The sequence below is a fragment of the Oxyura jamaicensis genome, chromosome 2 (genome assembly GCF_011077185.1).
Source record: "Oxyura jamaicensis isolate SHBP4307 breed ruddy duck chromosome 2, BPBGC_Ojam_1.0, whole genome shotgun sequence".
Lineage (NCBI taxonomy): Eukaryota > Metazoa > Chordata > Aves > Anseriformes > Anatidae > Oxyura > Oxyura jamaicensis.
Genome location: NC_048894.1, coordinates 69,319,077 through 69,343,592, shown reverse-complemented (window position 1 = coordinate 69,343,592; position 24,516 = coordinate 69,319,077). Strand labels below are relative to the sequence as shown.

Here is a 24,516-nt window from a genome sequence, read left to right as displayed (position 1 = left end):
TTTATGCCTAATAGTTCAGTAAACATACCATATATAGTCTGGTTCGTGCTCGCTATAACACCCTGCCGCAAGGCGACTTCACCAGTACTGCACAGATTCCTCAGCTCCTGGTAACCGGCTGACAAATAGGATGGTGCCATATGTAACATAAATATTCCCCACAACTGTTTTTTTTTATAGTCCTGCCCGTAGAGCATAAAGCCTGTGGTGCTGACCATGACAGTTTTAAGTCTGGTGCCTTGAAAAACGAAGAGGATTGCCCAGAACAAGTTGCCTGTCGAAGGATGGGCCAGGTCCCATGCGTGCGCTGTGGTTGCAGAGCAAAGATGCTGCTCTTGCCATACATGTCAGTCGAAGCTCATATTTATGAATCATTCGTTCGACTCTTTTTTTTCCTTTTTTTCTCCTCTCTCCACTTGAAGTATCTGTTGCCTCCTGTGGGTTGGGTCCCAAGCTCGAGCTATGATTCATTGAGAACTTTCTCTTTTCATTCTAGCATCTTTCGTAGAATTTCTGCCCTTCCTCTTTATGCCCTCCTTTTGTTTACCCAGCACAAGCAGTGTACTCAGCACAGCAGAGGACATGAAAATCAGCACTAAGGTGGATTCACAGCTTTCTTAATCAGCTGTTACATATGGATAGCCTACAGCTTTTTTCTTTTTATTTTTTTTTAACATTGTGAAATGACTTCCAGTAATGTTCTGACTCTTTTTGTGCTAGCAGGAGTGGTTTGGGAAAAGGAGATGAAGCCTGTCTGCCTAGACTGGGGTAGGTTTTGTTTGCCTTTTGCTCCTTTCCCTGGTCTATGAGAAGACAGCACAGTGGTGTGGACCCAAGACAGCCTTGCACAAAGCTTTTCGTCTCTCTGTTTGGTGATGGCTGCTAGCAGCTGGTTCCAGCAGTTTAGTGAGTGACGGTGCCTCCTACAGCACTGAGATGATTTCTAAATCAGAGAGGGTGCTGGATAGGTGCAGATCGATACAGGCAGATTTTCTCCCAGTGGCCTGCTCCTCATTTAGGCAAAGCTCCCAGAAGGAGAGAGCTTGCAGCAGGGGAATGTTTAGGTGTTACATAAATGGACAGGACATGCATTTCTCTGACTTGTCTCTCATTGGCCTCGTCAGAGTGAATTATGTCTGACTGCTTGGCAGTTAATTGGACCATCCTTCCCATTTCCTAAGCTGATAAGCCCCTCACTGTCTGCCTCAATCAGGCTTCTTTGTTTGAGAAGTTACTAATGCTCCAGAAGAAGAGAATAACTACTTTCCTATGTACTGTAACCAAGTGAGGTGCTCTGATCATTTAACTGCTGTGATAAGTCTGTGAAGATTCACCATCTCTCTTCAGCAAAATCCTTTCGTAAGAATTATTTGTACCGTAACACCGGTAGGAGTTGGCAGGCAGTGAAAGTAGGTACAGCTGGTGTATTTACTACATACCTTCTCACTTTTTGAAAGAATTGCATGTGTGCTTAAGGTATCCTGTGAGCAGCTTTATTCTGGCAGATCCTGGTAGCCGTGCAGTGTACTGCTGGTGTCTGCAGTGCTCTGCCCATGGGGATCGGGTCTCGTTTTTATGGCTCCCTTTTATCGCAGAGCCGTCAGAGTGGGACCATCTTCCTGATGAGTCTGGACGGTGCCTAGCTTAACGTGGGTGTTGCCAGAAGGTGAGTAATAAATGATGATTAATCGTCTCTGTTCTATGGATGAGTTAGTAAGAAAAAGCACTTGGCTAAAGGCTGTGCTTCAACAAGCTCATCAAAATTAACCATGCAGGAGACAGTAGCGCACCATCCTGAAGGCCAGATGGCCTTCTCTGATGGCCTTCTCTCTGATGGCATCTCTGACTGGTTTTGTGTTGACTTCCCTGCATCTGCTGCTTCTAGTTGAGGCAGAAAAGTGGCTCCTCTTGTCTCCTGTGTAAAATTATATCACTACTGCAGAATGCAAATGGGTTGAGTGATACAAAATTGTATGTATTAAAAGAAAACAACCTTCAGTTAGATTGGTCAGTAACCTTTTTGATGCAAAGGTATGATTTTGAACCTTGCAGATATGCATCCTCGTGTTTGTACCCTTGAGTCTGTGATATGAATGCACTGGAAAGATGCAAAGATCCTGTAGGAAATTGTATCTTGAAGTTGAAAACTCCCTTTATGGGAAACGATTCATCTTTTCCTGTCAAAACTGTAAACAAGTAGAAGGAGAAAACCTAAAGCCGTACCAATTTTTTAGAGAGTTTACATTTTGAATTTTCATATTGATTTGAGCAATGCATTACATCTGTTTGATCATACAGTTAATTCTAAAACCTTTTGAAAAGGAGGATTCATCACAGAAATCTTTCTTCTCCCCCCATCCTTCAACTATTTCTGACAGCTTACAGGGCCCTAAGCACACAAAGGGAGTATTGGAGGACTTAGTCCTTGCACAGAAATTGGGAGGGCTGGGCTTTTTTTGTTCTTTTTTTCTTCCTTTTCTTAAAAAAGCTTTCCAAAGACATTAAAGTATGCAGAGAAAATAAATGTTTGCGCATTGCATAGTGTGCCTCCATTTATAGGTACACTCTGACCTCAGGAAGTGACCATCCGGTTATTTCTTGTTGTAACTCTGAGTTTGTACTATTGAGCCCCAGAATGTCTGTGGCATAGCTGGAAGAAGAGGAGAGGGCGCACACACTGTCCATGTGAATTCAAGCCACCATTAGTGGTGCTCAGCTATAATTCATTCGTTAGGTCAAAGAGAGCTAAGGGCTGTGGTGATCTGGACGTGGGGCCCAGCCAGCAGGACAAGATCTTGTGGAGAAGCTAAGGGGGACAGGTGTTCATAAGCCCCATGTGTCCCACCAGTGGTGGCAGCAGCTCTGTCCTCTCCTCCCAAGGACTAGTCTTGAGCCCCCAGACAGCTAGCTGAGGACTTCTCTTACTGGAACATCCTTTACTAGCATTGCTGTTGGCCTGGCCTTCAAGATGATGGGCAGAGAATTTGCATTTGGGTTTCAGAGTTTTTGAAAGAGTGTGTGTGCTTTGTGTCTTGTCCAGACCTTGGTGAGGCTGGTAGCTAACAGCCACTGAGTAGCACTCTGAAGGCCTTGCCATCTCCCAAGGGGGCCACGAGCTGTGGTCGTTCTGAATGGAGGTGCTGAGGAGAGAGGGGGAAGAAGTGTCCATGTCCTGAAGGAGATGAAAAGGGAAAACTGGAAAATGAGTGACTTCTCACTCAAAAGTTCTTGGAAAGAAAAGTGCTGCGTATGTAGTACTTAATGCAAATGGCACTCCGCGTGCATGGAAATGCAAACTGGCTCTGGTTCATCAGAGGGCAAGTCGGGATGTGGTAGTGGCATCACTGCAACAGTGAATGGAGAGAATTCAGGAGGCAGCCTGACTTCCCTGAAAGAGTTAAGGGAACATCAGGGATGGAAAAGTTTAAGAAGTGTTTAACCTCAAAATTAAGGCAACTTGAAAACGAATTAACTGCTGGGCCTGGAATGATCTATGAATATATAGAACCTTAAGCACAGATAGTATTGGGGTGAATCTGGAAAGGGTCCACGTGTAAGGAATGTAGTTCTTCTGGCTTCCGAGATAGCTTTTTGTGTAGACAGCATGGAAAACGATTACAAAAACAAGTATTGCAAGACACTTAATGAGATGGGAAACTGGCAGTGCTAAAGCCTATGGCTCTTGGAATCGAGTGATTGTGGGAGAAGTGCAGCTTTTCTCTGCTTTGTTTTTCCAAGCAAACGTTTTCTGACTCATGAACAACCATGAGTGGAGTTTATCTGATGGGCTTAAAGTCAGCAAGTGCCAAAAATGCATTGAAAATCTCCCTTGAGCTGAGGGGCTATGACAGCGACTGGACATGAGGAAAAAAGGTATTTTTGATGTTTGATGGCAATTCCACCAGTGGAGTCCAAGACACCATTTCATCTTCTGAGATGATGTTGAACTTATGCTGGTTTGGAATGGGCTTGACTGGGACTGACCTAACCAGTTTTTAGGGAGCTTAGTTAGCTTCCTGATTTCCAGGTATGCTGGGAGAGCCATGAGGAACAGGAGTGGAGAATGGTGGTAAGTTCCTCTGCATGAAAGAAGCTGGGCTGCCAGGAGTATTTTCAACTGGACATCACCAGGCAGCTTTATTACGAGCCCTGTTTTCACTTGCATACAATTCTACCAAGCTTTAACCATTTGCACTGAAACACCACATTTCAGGTGTTCAGCTTCAGGCCACATTTGTTTTGTTTGAAAGAAAAAAAAAAGTAAAAAAAAATAAAAAATCCTTCAGTCATTTCTAAGAATGCAACTAAGGGAAAAATAACTTCAGGTTTTGAATTCTCTTTTGTGACCCCTATTTTCTTATTAGAAAGAAGACAAAACAAAACAAGAATACCTAAAAGTGGGGAGAAAGTCTGACCTTTTTTCTAGTCCTTAAAGCACTACTGTGGGAGCACTGAGATTTGGGAAGGGGGTGGGAGGTTGCAGTTACAGCTAATGGTTGAATAAGCTAGCAGAGGTGTCAGCAGTGACGCTTAGTCTGGTGTGTTCTGTTCCTAACATCTGTCGTAATATGTGTGGGGAAAAAGGGCTGATGAAAGCCAAGCATCCTCTAGACCCTCTGACCCCAGACTGGGTTATGTTGGTTCAGCTATGTGAATACTCAAGTTGGCAACCTAGCCCCTTACCAAGTTAGCAGTCTTGAGTACCTGTGTATTTGTGTGCTCTTTCACTAGCAAAAAATGTGAATGCCCAAATATTTCTCTTGCGCTGTGACATAGGGGTATAGAATTTCTGTTTGAGGGGTTTGCTGGTGTAAGATGAAAATGTGCTTCTTGTGGATGTGTTGAGCTTTATAGGCACTTCTGTTCTATATGGAGTAAGGGTACCTTGAAAGTTGTCTGGCGAGATTTGCACACCTTGCCAAACACAGCTGGTTTCTTAAATTAAAACAGAGGCCCAGGAGTTCATAAATACCTGGGCACGTGACGTAAATAAGCCTGATGATGCACAGGCCCTGTAGCCCTTCCTTGCAGACCACAGCTTGCCCAGGGACCTCTTAGCCATGCCGATTAGTAGCTCCTGTTGACGTTAATGGGTCTCACCCATGGAAGGAGCCTGTTGGTATGAATTCATTTGCAAGGCCGAGCGAGGCCTTTATTTGTGATGAACCCTGCAGTGTGATTTGCAATGGCCTGCCTGCATCTTCCCGAGCTGCTGTGGGTGCGAGAGAGAAACAGAGGAAGGCTGCAGAAGTGTTCATCACCTTCACTTCCAGTCAGGAGCAGAAAGGAGCTGAGAGGGCAGAGGATGAGATACCACTGGTACTGCATGCACAGGGTGAAGGCGGCCGCTGTCTTTAAAAATATGCATATGAAAACGGAACTGGAAGTGACTGCAAAGCTGCATTTGCAGGTATCATAGTTTTTAGAAACTAGGTCCGAAAGGTTTAGCAGCAGAGAGTATTTCAGGACACTCCCTGATCTGTTTCATTTGCTTTGCTGAAGTGTTAGAAGGACCGCTGGTTTCCATTGCTAAGGCTAGCAGTTAATAAATCAGTTCAGGATTTTATTTTATGTTTTTGTTTTGATTATATACAGTATATGTGTATAATGTGTGTTTTAGTATACACTTTAAAAGTAACTCCTTTATTGCTTGATTATGGAAGTAGACACAACGGAAAGAGTATTTTGTACATTCTTTGACAAAACACATGACTGAAGATATTTATTCACGTTAAGCACCCAGGAGCAGCATTGAATAGCTGTATCCGTCTCTGTTTTGAGAAACTCATCAAAAGGAAAGAAAAATCACTTTTTTTGTTTGCTTTCCAAGAGAGAAAAAAAATGAGTTTGAAAAGGGGTTAAATAGCCATCTGTATTCCTTTTCCTGCAACCTCCTCCCTCCCCCCAAAAAAACCCAACCACTCTTCCCCTCCGCCGTTGCCCACAGAATTACCATGCATCTAATTTTAGAGGTGGGTTTATGCGTTTGTTCTAAAAAACGCTGTCGTCTCCGTCTCTGGTAATCCACCAGGTGGAAGCAAATGTGTAGAGTATTTGTATACGTATTTGTAAATCTGAGGTTGTGCAGGGCGGATTTCTGAGAGAGCAGTGTACGTGGAAAGGCGAGGGAACCCTCCCTCGTCGGTGCAATACCATCAGTAAAGCAAAAACGTGCAGTTAACCACCGGCTTGAATCGTTGGTGGTTTTTGTTCATGTGGTAGGCCGGGTGACATTGTATTAGCCAATTCTTCTGATGGATGGTTAGAGATCAGTTGCCTGGTTGTTCTGAATTGCAGTAGGGAGCAGGCTGTCTGGGAGGGGATGGGGAGAATCGGATAGGAAGTGGTTTCTTAGAGATGGGTGCTTTGCTGCTGCTAACAGAAGTTTTGGTCTATTAGCCACGAGTGTGCTTTTCTGACCTGCAAGGGTACGTTTGTAGCTTTTCCCTTCCTGCTGCCTTCCTGATAGCCACCTTGCATCTGGGTACATCTCTGCTCTTGCAAAAAATGGCAGCTTTGAAGTTTGGGGAGTATCCCTTTGTATTCAGCCCTCACAAGCGTTTTGCTTTGAAGACACCTTTATCTAGAAGTGCTAACGTGTTTGTTCAGTTGCTTTGGTGAAGGGGTGGGCACGGGGAGTCCACGCTCAAATGGGAAGCTTTAAGTAGCTGTGAATATCTTGAAAGCATCCCGCTGGCCTGCAATTGTTTGGAAACGGACTGTGCTATCAAGGTTTACATTGCCTGTAACATTTCATTTAACATAAAATGTCTGTCCTCATACTGCTGCAGGTTCTTGGTCCGTTTTAATACAGTTTTTGTTGTTTCTCTGCTGACTTGTCGTACTAAAATTAATGTCACAGTGTGACAAATTGTGTTCTTAATAACTGAAGCTTCACTCATAGGGCAAAGCCTGAACAGTAAGTCATGTTGAATATGTATTGGTTTAAATCACTTGTACAGTTGGGCTTTGCTTAATTCTGAACATGTAAGAGTAACAATCCAATTGCTTAAAAATTAAGTGTTCCTTTCCAGCTGTACCAGTGAAGATATTTGCATTTTCAGTCCAGGGTTGCAAAACCTAGCCCTGTGCTTGTAGTTAGTGCATGTTAGGACAAAAATAAAATGGAGGAAGAGCTGAAAGAAACCTTTTGCATCACTTGAGGCCCGTGGGAGCTGAGGGTCAGGATCACTCTGCAAATTAATCAGTTCACTAGAAAATATGATAATACAAGGAAACAATGGTATTGCAATGTTTTTTTTTTTTTTTTTTTTTTTTAATATTTATTACTAGCAGAAACTTTAAAAATAAGATGAGAGCAAGAGAAAGCATGGGAGCAGAAGTGGCTTGAAGGGGAAATGACCAAGTCCCGTTCAGAAATGCAGAGCGTGATGGTTCAGGAGTATTGCTTTCTTTCTTTGAAACTCCTTTTTGTCTTGGTTAGGAGAGATCACAGACCTGTGAAATCTGATTTCTTAATGCTGTTTTGATTAAAGCAAAATAATTCTGGTCCCTCCACTTGTCTGGAGGATTGAGGACTTAAACAGGGTGTGCTGGGCCTGCAGAAAAGCAAGTGTAATCTCAAATCTGTAAGTGGTATGCAGCTTCTATTGTTATTTTTAACAAATTAAAACATGACAGAAATTTGCGCAGGCAAACTTTTGGTCCTGCTGTACCCCAGTGCAATAATTAAAATGCAGAAACAGCTGATGGGTCACGTCTCCAGCCCTGCACGGCGTTATGACTTGCTACCTACATTCCATGTTTAGCTTTGAGCGATCAGATGGTGCAAGCAATGTGAGCTAGCAGCGCCTGAGGACATGCAGCCAGGCAACACGTCCTTTCTCTGTGCAGCTTTGGTTTCTTTTCTCCACTTCTGTCCCACCCCATCCTCTTGAGGTGAGGCACCGTACAATAAATGCCGCTTTCTGGAGGTGGTCAGCTGCCAGTGTGGGAGCATGTGTGCCATTCCCACCGTGCTGCATGTTAAGTCCAAGGGTCCAAGGTTTGTAAATATTGTTTCTAAAGTACCTGAGAACTCCAGGTGAGCAGTTTGCCCTACTTACCAGGTACTCTGTAGCTCTGGTTGAGACATGTGGTGGCACGTGGTGGCAGACTGTTTCAGCTTTGTTACTGATGTGGCTTAACAAAGCATGAGTTGTACTTTTTTTTGGAGGGGGATAACTTCATCTTTGTGCATGAGGAAGGGATCATTTACAGAGGTTTACAAGCAAAAAAAGTTTGAAAATGCCGTTTTATTCAGCCCTGAAAAAATTGAGGGAGGCCAGAGGGAGATATTGTAGACTTCTGTTTGTTTTGTGCTTAGCACTGCGCAAGAGGTACACCCAGTCCTTGATCTGGGAGAGATTGGACAGGCAAGTAGAAAATGACTGACTGACTGCCTGGGATTGCTCCTGCTCTCTTGCTCCCCTCTTCCAGGGATGCCATGGAGAGGTGCAGTGCAGACATTTTAATTGTCATAGTTCATTTTATTGTGAGATTCTTTTCACTGTGTTTAATTGGAAAGCTGAACCTCAGGTAGATTTTTAAGTGGAGGGAATTTTCTTCAGTGGCAGAAGGACTGCAAACGAATTCTGAGCTGGAGCAAAGGGAGAGAGGAGGAGCAGGAGGAGGGACTGCAGATGGAGCTGGCAGTGAGTTCGTTCCACGACATCTTTTCATCTTTCCCTGGTACTGCTGCACCGCAGGAATAGAGTTACAGACAACATTCTTGCTCAGGTCTCTCATCCCGCACTCAAATAGAGGGTGTAATTTGACGATGCTTCAGCTACCCTGTTTGAAGGCTGTTGATGAAACTGTATGTCTGTGCATATATAAAGAAAAACAACCCCCAAAAAATCACACATCCCAAAACAGTGTGACCAATTCCATGATCCCAGATCACTGTGCGGCTGTTCAAATGCCAGGACTGGCACAACGCTGGAGGGGGGAAGGTGTAGCTGGAGCTGAGGGGTGAAGTGAGGACTGGCTTGTCTCTCCTTCTGAATGACAGCCGTGGCTTACATCAGGTTAAATCAGCCTGTACTCTGCAGGCTGAGGCAAAGCAGAATGGATTAAAAACGGTTTTCCACTTCTAACCTTGAGTTTCCTTGCAGCTGTAGTTCTAAATCAGCTTGTGTGAGGGACATGTATTCCTGCATCTCAGCAGAGAGACGTCTTCTTACAGGTCAGTTCATGCAGTCGGTATTGGCTACAGTTTTTTCTTATTGGCACGTCTGTGTCCATGACTTCCACAAATAGATTTTGAACTGGATTTGCATCTCCTCCTCCATCCATATCGGCGGGTTAGCAGTGAGGCCTGCGGGGTGGCTGCATGGGTGGCCGCCTCACGCCCTGCTTGAGCTGATGCAGATCTTCTCAGTTGGCCAAGGTTATCTTGCAGCTGACCTTGTAGCCAGAACTCAGCCTCTCAGAGGCACAGTAATTGTGAAAATGAGGGGTTTTGAAAGAATCTGCAAAGGCTGATTGTCCTTACTTGCTTTTGTAAAAGCCACAGTTTATTTTCATCACCACGCTGAACTAGGAAAGAAAGCGACTTCGTGTTAAATTCACAAATTTCGAGAAGGTCCTGTTTGAAGATTCTTACTTCTAAAATCCACTGTGGAGACTTCTTAAATTTAGCATTACAAGAGGCTGCTTTACCACAGCTCAGCCTAAAAGCCTGCTTTTGGTACTGTACTTTCTGGTTGTTTGCTGACGGGGCATTGATAGCTTGCTGTATTTTGATACATGGCACCTGATTTCTTCCTAGTTGTGGCCTTTCATACCAGAATGTCTTTGCCTTGTTTGTAATTGGTTCAGTTTACTGAACTAAATATGTTTGCATGCTTTTGGGATGAAGAGGGACTTCTGTTAGCTGTGTAATAGTATGAGGCGCGGGCATTAATGGGGGGGGACAGGGAGAGGGGGAGGAGTTGTGTGGGTTTTCTTTTTTTCTGGAGGCATCAGGCTCCTCCTGTAGCGAGGGAGAGCATAGTACATCGAACCTAAAGACCTTTAAAGTACATGCTGAAATGGATGCTGGGAAGATACAGTACAGTGCTTGGGCACAACTCCAAGGCTCCCAAGGCAAGTAATATTTAAACAAGCTGAACAGCCCCTTTAGGCAAGCAGCAGGAAATCCAGCACTGAGCTTTGTGTTGTTGCATGGTCAGCAGAAGATAAAAGCTCAGGCTATGCAGCTGGGGTTCCCTCCTATCACTGGATTGCAAACTGTTAAGAAAAGATAAAAGGACAGAAAAGAACAGGGGGTCGTCTTATTGAAAAGCATTCCTTCATATTTTAACTGTCGAAGTACTTTGAAATATATTGGGCCTGATGTAAGTCAGAAGCATTGTCGTTGTGGTGTTTGTTGGAGCTTTTACATCAGTTGGCAGGTGAAAGACGAATTCGGCCCTCGGCTTCACCAGAGATCAATGTTTAACATGGGCAGGATCGTGACACACATAGGTGCCTCGCAGCAAGCAGGAGCCTCCTACGTACGGCCTTTCCAGGTTCCGCTTTCTGCAGCTTATCCTTGATTGGGCACTATTTTAATAATGAGGAAAACAAATTTAACTGAATGAGATTACTATTTCAGGTCTTCTAATCACTATTTACTGTGTTCCTCCCCTCCATCCCTCCCCCTTTTTTCCTGCATCCCAGCACTGGTGTCTTGGGAAAGAAAATGCTTCAGAGCATTTGTTACCAATTTAGCAGCAAGTACGTGCTCAAATTCGGGATTTCTAAGATCTGTGTGTGCCATATGTAGGCAAAATGTAATCTTTGCTAGTTCCAGTAGAAGGGAACAAACACAAATTTGCTGTTCTTCAGATAGTGATTCTTTAATCTAGTGAGACTTACATTTGTGCAGCCTTTTTGTTTTGGTAAGACAGTTAACTGCCCTCCCTGGGGTGCCTAATTGCTTATCATGAACTAATCAGTCCCCCGGGTATATGAAGGAATGAAATGCTGCCAAGATAGAACCTCTGACTTCCCCTAGAGGTGTGATAACCCTCCCAACTACCCCACCCTTTCAGGAGCTTGCTTATTTTAAAGACCTTGTTACGTCAGAAATTATCCATGCTTTAGTGTTTTTAGGGAGTTTAACGGGCTATATTTACTGAGGAACTTTTGAAGTTGCCAGCTTTCGTATTTTTATTTCTGTCAGATATGTATTGAATAATGTCTCAAGTTCGGTGCGAAATATGCCGAACATGTTGTTGCTACTGCTTCTGTTTATGAAAGTGTCTACCTCCATAGTCTCCATGTCGTGCAAGACCCTAACAGATGAAGAAAGGCCTCATTTCTGTCTTCAGCTGTCAGTAAGTTGGGCTGGTAAAATCCTCCAGCTTCAGAAACCCTGTTTGAAGTTCAGATGAACGAACAAGGGAAACAAATCTGGTGACTGTCTTCTAATTTTTGGTAGAACGGTAGTTCCACATTACCATGTGTGAAATGAGTGGGTAGGCTGAGAAAAGTTTTTCACCTTACCGTGAAAAATTATTTATTTGGCTGGTGGTTTTTTTTGCTTTCTCCTTTTAGTTTCTTGTTTTAACTCATTCAAATATGCACTTCTCTGCTCAACAGGTGAGACTGCTGCTAATTTCTTGATTTCTTCTCATGTACCTTGTTATACTGAACAGCTGAGTTTCAGAAGGCTTATAAAACAATACAGAGCAATAATGTCTGAACTGGAATTGGAAAATAGCTCCTGCTGTTTAGTATCTGAGTGAAACTGTGAATACTGGCGTTGAGGTTTTCTTCATCCTTTACTTTTGCTTGGAATTAATATCCATTTTGTGCGAAGTTTGGAGGATGAGATCTGTCAGGTAGCAATACCGTTTGTGCCTTTGAAGAGTTGTACCCCATTCAAAGAACCACCTCCAATGATTATTGTTTCTTTTTTTTGGCTCTCTTAAAACACTTTTGTTCTTGTTTACCTCTTGTCATGGAATAGATCCTAAATGACCTCAGCAAGATTAGTGTAAACATATATATATTGCCATAATATGGAGTGGCTAAAAACTGTAAAGGAAGGTGATTTCGTTTTTAGAATTAAAGGAAAATGGCTGTGTGGGTGTGTATGTATATGACTGGGAAAATGTTCATGTGGGAACATCACTCATGAAAATAAGTATGAATTTCAGTATCACAAGTTTGATTATGATACTTTAATGTTGCTTTGCTATGTGTGCACATGTGAAAGCAATTGGTCAGGGTTCCACTTAGCCAACTGTTGCTCTTCTGCTGTAGAATTGGGGTGGCCATGAGTGGATGCAAAGGTCACTTGGTCCAGTTTTTTTGTTTGCGCGTGTTGTTGGTCATTTTTTCTATGGTTAACATCTGCAACTACAGAGAATCGGGATGAACCTTTGCATAATTCATACTACTTTGTTCCAGATTAATGTTTTGGTGTGCAATCTTACATGTCAATGGGAGTGAGCAGAATGAAATAAGCTGCCCTTTTCATACATAAATTATGGGAAGAATTGTCTGTGTCATCTGTTTGATGGTAATGTGTGAAGCACTAGCAGTGAAATTGTTTTTTTGGAAGAGAAGAATGATTTTGGACCAGCAGCAGACGTTTCTGGCTGGAGGAATAGCAACTTGAAACTTCACTTAGTGAAGAAACCTGTTCACAATTTTGTCTGTTTTCCTTTTTTTTTTTTTTTCCCAGCTTTCCTGAAATAAACTTCCTGCAATTCTTCGCAGTGTGCAGGTGTCCAGACTCCCCTTTACTCATACTCCCTTGTGCAGCCCATCAGCCAACTGAGGGCTGTACCTAAAATTCTGCCTATGGGTCTACACTGCAGTGGTCTTGGCAGAATTACAGTGGATACCTTGTGCACCTACAGGCTGCAGCATCCCTCTTAGGCTGAACAACTGAGTATTGCATTCCAGAAGTCTACACATGGGGAGCACGGCCCATAATAGACAAAAGAAAGCTGCAGAGATTGTAAACTGCTACTTAATCCCTGTTGTGGCTGTGGTGCCGAGGAGCATCAAAACTTTGCTGGGTGGATCTGACAGCTTATTGCAGAGTAGAGGGTCAGTCTCGCTGGTATTTGCAGTTGTTAACCTTAGTGGATTTTTTTCGTTTGTTTACTTTGAGTTTGTGTTTTTATCTGCGTGTGTACAAGGCTTGTGGCCTCGCCACCAGAATGCTCGTGTTCAGGAAACTTAAGACTGTTCCCACTGAAGAGCTTTGAAGATCAGCAGGCGGTTCCTCCAGGGGCTACAGCATTGCTGGACGAGCCAGTTGCTGCAGAAGTCTTCAGGCCTACCCACCCGACTTTGGTCATGCCTTACCTCACCACCTCACGTGGATTATGCTGTTTGCAGACTGTCTAAGCTCCATGATGACCTCCATGGATTCCTCATGAGCTTTTACAAGGCCGGGCCTGTGTACTTTGTAAAATCCTTTTGAAATGCCTGCTAGGCTTTTTAAGTCCCAGAGCAAAAGCTATTTTACAAGGAACGTAGAAGGTCAGCAGCTGGATGCGGTAGTGGATGAAGGGGGATTTATGTTTGTGAGTGTGTAGGCAATTATTGGTTTTAGTATGCATCTTTTTTGGATTAGATAGATGTCTTTTCTGAGGAGGCTTCTTTTACTTATCTGATAAAGCTGAGGGACTTCTGAATTCCATAAAAATTGTAGATCTGGATTTCTGTGCTCGTGTTTGGCATGTGTGTTGCACTCTATGAAAATTGACAGATGCTGTTTAATTTTGTCAGTGTGCAGGAAGAACCTCCCACAGGTTAGTTTCACTGTGTTTACTTCAAAATAGAATGAAAACTCGTACTGAAGAATACCACTGACAAGTAGTTCTACTGTTTAAAATTTTCCTGCTGGCTCTCCTGTGAGGATCTCAGCTTTGCCTGCTTGCCAGCACCATCTACTGCTGCAACTAATTTACCTAACTAAAACAAGAAGAAAACACTTTATTTCAGAATTCAGAGCTCCACAAACAACCCTGGAGGCTACCTGCCCAGCTGGTATAAGCCGGTGTGTGTGCACAAAGGGCTGCAGCAACTTGTTCATCAGCGATGGAGAGAGACATTTTTCTTAAGGCTAGGTTCTTCCTTCACCTTCAGGAGGCAATAAGCCTCAGTTTGAGTGATTTCTGGTACTCCGGCATCTATGGCAAACATTGAATTAGAACACTCCAGGTAAAATTGAACACCTAGCTTGTATCTCTTAACTCTGGTTGAAAATAGTGGGAGAATGGTATCCAATGGTCATCTAAACTTAGTATCACATGGAGATGATGTGGATGGCACATATGTGTTTCTGGTCTTTAGCAGATTGTAGGAGGTGGTTGACCTGTTGTGTCTCGTGCAGTGCGGGGCAGGAGGGTGGCTTTGGCTTGTGGGTCTGTGCAGGGTTTGCCTGGTATGGGGATACGAGGAGCGCTACAGGTTGTCTTGCTCATGAAAAAGATGTGTAGTTGTGTTGGATATTGCACTGGAGGCTGATCTAAAAAGAATGAGGGTTGTGCAGAACACTTCTGACTCCCTTTGCTCCAGCACATCTCTTTCCTCCTTCTGACATGTGGTTTTCCCTCCTAAAATGTCAAACTAAAACCTTCTAATTAAAAATCTCTTTCTGTGTGTGTGTGTGTGTTTGAACATTTTAAATTGTCTTAGTTATAGAGTTTTTTTTTGTTTGTTTGGAAAGTGTGATAGAGGGAATAGTTCCTGTGCTGACCAGATACAGAAGACAGGAAGATAATGATGTTAACAAGGTGAGGGAGAAAAGGAGGTGTTTGTTTAGAAAAAGCCTAGTCACTAAAGCCTGCGTAGCAGAGGAACCCTGCTGATAACACAGATGAAATTGTCTGCCTTTCCTAACTTTAGAGAAGTGGAGCTTTGTAATAAATGGCTGCCATGTGGCAGCTGTCTCCCAGCTTCGTGAGCCTGGCAGTAGTTAATCCTGTCAGCAAGTCATGCTCCCTGGAAAAGAGCAGCAAGAAGAGCTGCAAACTCTGGAATCATTCTCTCTGCAAAACATTTGCATGTTGAATCCCTTTCTGCTTAAAACGAATTTGGTGGAGGCTCTCATCTTTAAGTAGCATTAGAGTGCAGCTGTGTTGGCTTTTAAATAAAAAGTTAGAAACGTGCCGAGATGTAGCGATCCTGTTCCCTCTTAAAAAAAAAAAAAAAAAAAAAAAGCCATTTTAGTTTTGGAGGGTGTATGTTACAGGGTACAAAACACACTGTGTAAAGAAAGGACTCCATGTTGATATCTGTGTGTTAATTCAGGTTTAGCATCTGAGGTCATGATTATCCTTAAAAGCTTGAGCCTTTAAGATACAAAACCATTCATCTTGGTTTGTTTTTTTATATTTTGTTGAGCATCTAATGTTTCTGTCCTTTCTCCACAACCCGGAAAACTAGAACTTTCGCTTAAAAAAAAAAAAAAAAGTTCGAGATTCTTATGCAGTAATGTAATGCTCAGATTTTTACTGGGCTCGTGATAAAATCGTGATGGTTGACACCACCACCACCAGGAAATGAGTTTTAATCCCTGTAATTTCCGTCTTTCTTTTCACATCACGCATCGTTTTACTGTGTTACCTTGTGAGGTGTAGAGTGCTTTGGCATGCTACCTGGTAAGGTGCTGCATGCGGAGTGTGCTGGTATCTTCCTCACAGCCAGCAATGGTGGGCTGCAAAGGATGCAGTAAGTGAGCCGATGCTGTCCCCTCTGGGCTTTCCTACACAAGGAATGTTACTGTGTGTGGATGCACTTACAGAGGTGAAACTCCACGCAGGACATAGCGCAAAAGGAAGGTGTCTTTTCCTGGTTTAGCATGCCCTGTTTTCAGAACGTTTTTTGTAAACTTGCCTCAGTGAAGCCTTCTTTAAATCCATTCCTGGAGGAAGAGGATCGTAACCAGGGTGCTGTGCAAGAAGCAGGGCACCGGTGCAGGAGATTTTCTGTGCCTTCCCCTGTGTGATTCATCCTGCTTCTCTCTAATCCTTTCCAAACCTGTCCTGCTGCACACACATGGCTCCAGCTACGTGCGAAGAACAGGCGTGAAGAAGTGAAACATTTGCTCGTTTCTCCTACCACTTTCCTCCAGGGCTTTGCCTGGGACCTTCGCCCAGAGCCGCAGGTCTGAGGCTGCCCTTGGCCAAGCTGTTGGCCATCAGGGCCACCGGGGCGAGGGCTGGGGCCGGGCCCCCCCTCCTGCCCCAACAGCTGCAGGCACCGATTGCCAGCAAGTGGCACAGCGGCAGTGTTTCGTGGCTTTTCTTCCTCTCGCTGTTACTGTTCCTTCTTCTTTCTGTGATGCTGTGAGGAGGAACAACCAGACCGATTGTCTCCCCGCGGGGTGGGTGCCTGGGCATCTGCACAGCCAGTTAGTAAGGCACAGAAGCCCCTGTTTTATTAAGTGACACCAGGGGCTATTGATTGCAGGCTCGGGCTGTGCTGCTGCTGCACAGATGCTTGCTTTTGGCCCACCTTAAAAGGACAAGACATCCCGTGGTTTAGACTGGCCATATATTGTCAGGGATGCCAGCATCTCCGTCACAGCCACCCAGCAGAGCCAAGCGTCGCATTTTGCCCGCACCCTGTCCTTGCATCCTTTTCTTCATCAGAGTTGAGGGGAGCTGCAGTTTGCCTTGGCTGGAGGGGAGGTGACTTTTCTTCTCTCTTACTCTGAAATGTTTTCCATCTGGCTTTCCCAAGTGCAGTCCGTCTAGTTCACCCCTCAGACTCTTGGGCAAGCATCCCATTCTCTCAGCACAGTGCTTGCTTAGCTGTCTAGGTTATGGCACATCAATGTATAGCTTTTTTTTGTTTGTTTGTTTCTTTCCCCCAGGGTTTTAAGTTTACTGGGTTTAGCTATGTTGTGATTCTTCCTCTCAGCGCAAGGCAAAAATGTGAAAAGAAAAAAAAAACACAGGGCTTTCTACTTGCTATGCTTCAGATTGTTTCCTCATTTTACATCCCTTGCCCCTCTCTCAGGCAGCAGCAGCAGCAAGTGAGGTTTTGCTTCTCCCAGGGCTGCTGGAGGGGCTCAGCTCCTGGAGGCACACCTCCCATCTCAGCAGGGGGACATGCAAGGCCGAGGGCTGCCTGCTGGTCATCATTTTGGGCTTCCTCACTGCTAAATTTTCCTGCATTTTCCTCAGCTCCTTTTGGGTAGCGCCTGTTGCAGCAGATGGTGCAGCACTGTTTGCCCAGCCTGCTCTCTCCTTCACGCCAGCCCGGCATCGTTCGTGCCTTTGGGGCTGGGTCCTCCAGCCCCCGGCTCTGCCAGGGGATTGCAGTCCCGGGCTCCCACGCTCTCCTGCACCACGTCCCATGGCATCTCCTCGCCCAGCGGGACGCAAGCCAGCCCCGGCCCAAGGGAGAGCCGCGGCGGCCAGGCTGAGGAAGGCCCGTCAGTCCGGGGAGAGACCCTGCACGGTGTCTCAAGGCACGCTGCTGTCTTGCGGCTTGCCCGCCCGGGGGGATGCAAAGGGACTTTTCTTGGGTCGCCACTTCATCTAAGGCAAATAAACTGGAGTCAAAGCCAAGAAACACATCAACTTCCTGGAACTCTGCGAGCCGTCCACACAGCTGTCCTAGCTTGCCGAACACATGCAAAGCAGAGCTTATAAGGACAGACAGTATTGCTTTTGTGTCCCTCCTCGGCGCGCGGGGAGGGAGCAGGGGAGGGGACACACTGGGTAGTGCCGAAGGCTCGCCTTACCCGGCGTGCTCCCTTGGCCACATTTCGGGGAGCTGAAACCCTCCCCAGAGGCCTCCTTGCACCCAGATATGGTGGACAGGGAGCCGGCAAGGATGAGGATGGAGGGGCGTTTGTACACGGGAAGGAGTGGAGGGACGTCTGTTTACAGCTGCTTGCATTATTACTTTGCTGTTTTCCCGACTTCATATTTTTGCATGTGTCTGAAAGCGGCTCTCGTGTCCCCAAGTTTGTTAGGCTGTCTTCAAATCTCAGTGGCCTTTTTGTCTGAACAAGTTCTCAAAGCTGACTGCAGTTTGGTGACAAAGGCTTCCTGGAGGGCCAGGTGCTAACCCGCAAGCTGATACAAACGGTGAGGATGAGGAACAGCTTTTAGACACGTCTTTGGTATGGGGGAGGAGGGATAAGGCGTTAGGCAATCTCAAAATTTTTCAGCAGCTGGTCCGACAAAATAAGGGGGTGGTTGCAGCTCCTGCAGGGCTGTGCGTGTTGTGTGGCGTGGCCCTCCTGGGCACAGTGATGCTGGGGGGGAGCTCGTGCAGGCTCAGACCAAACCCCTGGAGGTGCACAGTCTGCAGGCAGAGAACTAGGCTTTCCCATCAGGGGCCTGGGAGCCATCAGATTTTGCTTTCGCTCTCAAGCAGCATGTGCCTCGCTTCTCTTTTCTAGCCTAGCAAGACCACAGGCTCTTGTGTGAGCTGCCAGTCCCACAGCACAAAGCCATTGTGAAAGGAACAAACAGGGGGTGCTATGTAAGTTAGCAAGCTGAGCGCAGGGCCACAGAGACAGGTATGAATGCGTCTTATATTAGTGCTGCCTGGTGTCTCCTTGTATTGCTGTAAACCAGTTGGAAAATACGGGAGAATTTCATCCAGGAAGCCTCTCTTTGCCAGTACAGCATCTGCCTGTTAGATTAGTGTAGCTTCCTTGTTTTCAGGGTGACCTTATCAGCATGGTACCAGGGTATCATGATGATTCAGAGTTGCAGTTCTCTTAAGGCAGTAACAGAGTTCAAATTCCAGTGTGTTTTATGAGAGATGCTTTTGGTCAGCTAAGTCAAAGTCCTGAGGACCACTAACGTTCGATAAGTCATCCAGACATGGATTTCAAAACCTGCATATAAACTAGATGTGCTTGCATATCTCATCGTGCATGCGAAGGAATAAAACCAGAGGAGTAAACATACTTGAATATTCAAAATTTAGGCTGGCAGTTAGGTGTTGTAACAACAGTGTACAAAATGATCTGTATACACAGATCATCTGTTTGTGGGGTCTTCTTGCTCGTTTGGTGCTTCCTCCCCTGCCCTGCCCTGCAAACAGGTGGTACTCCCCAGCTCTGCTTTAAGGCATGGCCATGAGCATGTGCTTCACTTGTTTATTCAATGTCTGTGTGTATCTGTCTGTGTCTATGTTAAATAAGAAGAGGCATATGGCCATGGTGGATCATAGGGTTATTTTACAGGGCAAGGTATGCTAACACTGGTAGAACAACTGTATCAGTAATAGCTCCAAGAGGTCAAACAGGAAGATGAGCAATCTGTCTTTTAGTGCTCCGAGAGTGCCTTTCCAGAGATGTAGCTCTCTTTAGTTGGTGTCTTTGAAGGTTTGTTTTGTTGGCTTCCCCTTGGTCCCCCCCCCCATTGTCCCGGGATGAAAATTGTAGTTAGAGGTACGAGTTCAAAAACACTGGGGTAATATTCTTAGTGTCTGTTTTTTTCTGAATACTAAGCAAACAAACGACCACCAAATATTCCCATGCCACTGTCTTTTTTTTTATGCTTGTCTTCCTTTCCCCGTAGGCTGCTCTGTACTGGTGCTCCAGCAGTGGTGACAGTGAGGTGACGCTGCCAGTATAATTCTCTACCGCTGGGGTGCCGAGTCAGCACCAACACTTCAGTAGCAAGGGCAGAGTTGGTATTAAAAAGGTCAGTTGGGAAAACTTTCTTCTTTTGGTTTTCCTTTGCCTTGAGGCAGTGGCTTTGAATAGCATTAACCCTTTTTTCTTCCCACACAACGCGTTTTCACCCTCTTTCCTTCCTGTCATCTTTGAAGCAAAATCGCATTCAAAAAGTAGTTGGGGCGATGTGCACATCTCTGGGGGTGGGAGTAGCTGTTTGTGCTTGGGAGTGTCACCTTGTGCTCTGGGAAGAAAATCTGCTCCTCCGGGTAGAAACTTGGTATGAGACCAGTGCATCAGAAATGTTTTTGAAAGTGGTGTAGCAGTTCTTAGGTATTATAATCTCAAGGGTAAACCGTAAACTTTTGTTTATTCAAATGCGATATCCCTCTTTGAAGTTCTGTTCTTGTCTAAATTTGTATAGTAGGTCTGGCCTTCATTTAAATGATCCTTTTTTTTTTTTTCTTTTTTTTTTTTCTTTTTTTTTTTACCACTGAGGGAAAATAATAATAATAAAAAAAAAAGCGGGAAGGCCTTGAATAAGCTAATAGCATTGCTAAGATGGAAATGATGAGGAAGGCTCAGGATTCCTGTTTGGGCCTCATGGGAGAACGTGGTTTGAAATGCATGTGTGTGGGGGGGGTGCATTCCTTGTTTCCCCCCGTTTCTCCTCCTCCCACCGTGTTCTGTACTACGTACTGCGGCATGTTTAATGAAACCAATAAAAGTATTTGGCAGAGAGTGTTAATCTTTCCCTGGCCCAATTAGTGCATGGCTTCTACTTTAACGTTGATGTGGACTTTTTTTTTAGGGCAGAACAATGAGCAGCTTTGTGCTACACACAAGGTTTTCCCCCTCCTTGCCTGTATTGTGTATTTCTTCCTATCTATTCCGAAGGGAGATCTCATGTGCAGAGACAGTGGAGCAAACTGGAGCAGAGACTTGTACCAGCTCCATGCTTGTGTAGCCACCTCTCGCTGGCAAGTCAAGTGACTGTGACTCTGAAGACTCATCATCTCTTCTCCTTTCTTCTTCCTTCCCTTGTGGCCTGTGTTCTCCTTTTTGCTTCATCTGTGATGCTCTTCACCAGAAGGAGAAGCAGATGTAACTGTTGAGAGTGGTCTTTAAACAAAAAAAAATAAATATAAATAAATACATATAAGTAGAGGGGGGAAGTAACTGCTGATGTGCTTAGCTTTAACATACAGTGGAGTCCCACTTTATCCCAGAGGAGGAAATAGGTCTAGCAAGTGTCTTCCTGTTCAGACTGAATGGGAAGCAACAAGGCTTTTTTTTTTTTTTTTTTTTTTTTTTCTTTTTTTTTTTTTTTCCTTTTTTTTTTTTGTCAGCCCTCTGCTTTCTCGGTGGCTCTCCCATTAGCTGGTGATGTGCAGCATCAGGGGTGGGCCTCTGGCAGGAGGAGGAGCTGAAGGCCCCAGAGGTTTCTCAGCAGGATTGCAGTTGCCCCAGTTACATGATTTTATAAACAGCATCAAGTGGAGGGAGCCGGGTCTCTTGATATGGCAGGCAAAGAGGGCTGTGGGGTTTTTATATGGTGTTTTTTGTTGTTGTTGTTTTTGTGTGTGTGTTTTTTTTTTTTCTCCTCACATGTCTTAGCACTCTCTGCTTTCATAAGAGAGGATGAGTGTGGGGGGGGTGTTCATCAAAGAAGAAGATGACTTGAATGCTCGTGACCACTTCCCTGTTTCCCAGAGGCTTTGGTCAGATGTTGAATGCAACCTGAGGCCGCACTGTTTGCCAGCCTGTTTCCTGTTTGTCCCTCTTTCCAGGAGGTCTTTGTTCTCTTTTGGGGAAAGGGAGGAAGGAGGCTCCATCAGCACGACCTCCGAGCTGAGGCCTTCACTGTGAGCTGAGAAGGCTTGCAGTCCTGAAGGCAGCCTGGCGTAGGGCATCCGTGCTGGTCGCTGCCTCACAGATTCCCTGGGTTTCTTAGGTCTGTGGAAAAAAAACATTTCCCTATCCTCAGTGATGCATTTATTTAAAAAAAAAAAAAAAAAAGTCTGCAAGAGAAACCTCTCAGTATGTTCCTGCCTGAAGGCTTTCTGCCATGGGTTTTCCCACAGGAAGGAGTGATTTGGCCCAGTATCCTCATTGTTCCTATATCCTATTGCAAATAGAAAGTTAGGCTTCTGAAATTGGTGCGTGCTGCTCATGCAGTAGTCTTTGTTTCAGAGGCACATTTTTATTTTGTGCAAGAAAATGGAAAATACATATGTAAATAAAAACATGCATAAAAGGTATATATCTTTTGAGAATTTAAGGTTTTTTTCAACTGCTTTTAAATTAGGAAAATTTTAATGTATTGAAAACAATTTTAAAAACAAGGTCTGTTGTTTGCATTAGCAGGAAGATGTTTTAGATTCAGAAATAAAATAGCTGTTGATTCATAGAAATTGTGAAAGGCTGTAATAGCATAAATACATACTTTTCCTCCTGAAAGAAGAACAGAAAGCAGACTGGCAGGTGTTTCAAAATCAGGAGGTAGGTTTGTTAATGTGTGCCTGTATGCCTGCCTCTTCTCTTTTTGATGAAAAAGTCACATTTTCACTCTCGCTAAAGCCAGCACTAGGAATTTTGACTCCAGTACTCTGGAAAGATCCTCCGCAATTTTAAAGTTACGTTGGCTGACACAGCAGTCTTCACACTTATACAACAGATTAACTTTTTCCAGGATGTAACAGTGGTAACAATAATGTTATAGGTATTGACTGAAAGAGAAAAAAATAGGTCTACTTTGGAAGAAAGTTTTTTTGTTTGTTTGTTTGCTTGTTTTTAAGTGCTGAAACACTTACTTGCATTAATTTTCCGACAGCAATCCCTCCAAATATTTTAAAATGGTGGTACTAACCAGATACAGCAGCAACTTAGAATATTTATACCAGTCTTGAAAATAACTGTAGTGTTTGTTCTATTCAGGATTAAGCCAGCTACTACATAAGTGGTTAAAAAGAAAGAAAAAATAAATGACTGTGTTGCTCTGGAATGAGATGGACCTTTTTTAAAGACCCTAACAAATCAATAGCTCTCGTGCTTGCTGGAGAAAATACAGAAGGATAGATGCTTGGCTTCTCTTTGGATCAAGCAATCCTTGCCATCTTAGGGAACACTAGTGTTTTGCTTAGCAGAAAAGTACAAAAATGAGTAGGGAATAATTAACTTAAATTGTTGAGGATAGCATCAAAATGGTCTTTTTATCAGTTTTTGGAGACTTAAACCAAAAATGGTGTTTTAAGAAGTTAATGTTATCTAGAGCCTTAGAGTCTGTCCTTAGTCAGGTCCTGCATTTTGGCTCTAGACTGTGCTGGTTCACTGTGTCAAACCATTAATCTGTGTGCAGCTCCCAGTAAGGTAGGCAGTTAACCATAGGGAGCTCGAGTCTGTTGCTTTTTCTTGCGTTGGGTGAAACAAGGATGTGCTTGACAGAAGTCAAGAGAGCAGAAGCTGGGCCTTTTCTCTTTGTCTGCCTTTTGGTGTGCACTGTAAAATGTTAACAGTTAGGATGCTGTGATTTCTTGTTTGCAGATGCTGTTCAGAAAACATTTGAAAGTGTTATGTGAGTGACCGATTTGCATATCACCCTAGAGAGCATGTGTTTTAAAAGAAAGAAACCCCATTAACCACAGTTTGAGGCTGAAGGCCTCTGCTTTCTGAAAAAAAGGAAAAATTGCATTAAGTCTGCTGGATGCAAACTGGAAATCATAGTTGATGAAATGTCCACAGTGTGTTAATTTACGTAATGAACTAGTTTGCTTGTAAGGTTATGAAGATGTATTTCTCCATTAAAAATGTATCGGTATCTTTCAATATTACAAATAACCTTTTTCAGAGGCTATCAACATGGTGCCACAAGGCAAGAACTCCTCTCTTTCTCCTGTGCTGATCATTCACTGTCACCTCTCAAAATGGTGTTCAACTGCCCTATCATTGTCCAGCCAGAACAGGCATCATTCCTGAAACCCCAATGATAACATGATAAGGTTGTGGTTTCAGAAAGGGGCGTGGAGAAATTCCGTCAGCAAATGTGGTGGTTGCTTATGTCTTCAGCTCACCTAAAGCCCTTGGGCAGTGGGTGTGAGGAATGTGCCAAATGGGCCCAGAAACCTCAGTAATCATTTCACCACTGCTGGAAGGAATAAGGTCACCATGAAGTCTTTTACTGGAGTAAACGTTAATCCTCTAAGAAGAGAAATAGGAGGGTGGGATATTCATGAATGAAAACAAATTACTTATTGTATCTTTAGCTGCAGAATGTTCTTCCAGCCTCCTAACCAGATATCACAACTGTCAGTGATGTGCTGGCTTGTTCTCTCCTTTATTTCCTCCTCCTTTTTTTTCTGGATGAGTACTGGGGACCAATTCAAGAGTGTTTGCTCGCTTCATTTGCCTGGTTTCCAGCAGAGGCAGCAGCAGCTGCACCTCGCAGCCCTGTGCCAGGCCGCTCCTGTGGGCAGGCGCTTGGCTGTGCTGTGCTGGCTCTGTTCACGTTCTTCCATCATCAAACTTACATACCCACTGGGGGAGCTCTCAAACTAAGGGGTTGTATAGTCTTACTTTGCTAAAATGTCTTCCAGTGAAACTTAATCCCTTTCTCTTTCTCCCATCTCCCTCACCCAGTGCTAGAGGGTGCTGCTGAAGAAGAGGCCGAAGAGCCTGACGCTACTAAACCTACTACACTAAGTGAGGAGACCAGCAATCAAGAAGAGAGCCTCAGTCAATCAGGGGATAAAAATGAAGGTAACTGGTTTGACTAGCTCTGAGTGACTCTCTAATTTAGGACATTGATTAAAGCTTGTAGAAATATTTCTTACCCAATCCATAACCCTTATCTGTGTGAAGGGTTTAATATACATGGAGCAGAGGCACTGGTGCATAAATTTCTCTCCCCATCCCTA

General features: G+C 44.3%; 1 protein-coding gene across 3 annotated transcripts in view; it reads left to right on the top strand.

Annotated features, from left to right (window-relative positions):
- The first annotated feature begins 9,120 nt into the window (after positions 1-9,120).
- The window catches only part of RREB1 (ras responsive element binding protein 1), an 81,738-nt gene continuing 66,342 nt past the window's right edge, over positions 9,121-24,516 (top strand). Inside the window, exons 1-2 of one of the 3 annotated variants that reach the window (XM_035319416.1) lie at positions 9,121-9,187; positions 24,239-24,358. In XM_035319416.1, coding sequence (XP_035175307.1) covers positions 9,148-9,187; positions 24,239-24,358 — 160 coding nt within the window. In that variant the 5' untranslated portion in view covers positions 9,121-9,147. Of the gene's footprint in view, positions 9,188-19,486; positions 19,632-24,238; positions 24,359-24,516 lie in introns of those variants that run through there. The other 2 variants (XM_035319417.1, XM_035319418.1) reach the window with 2 other exon arrangements.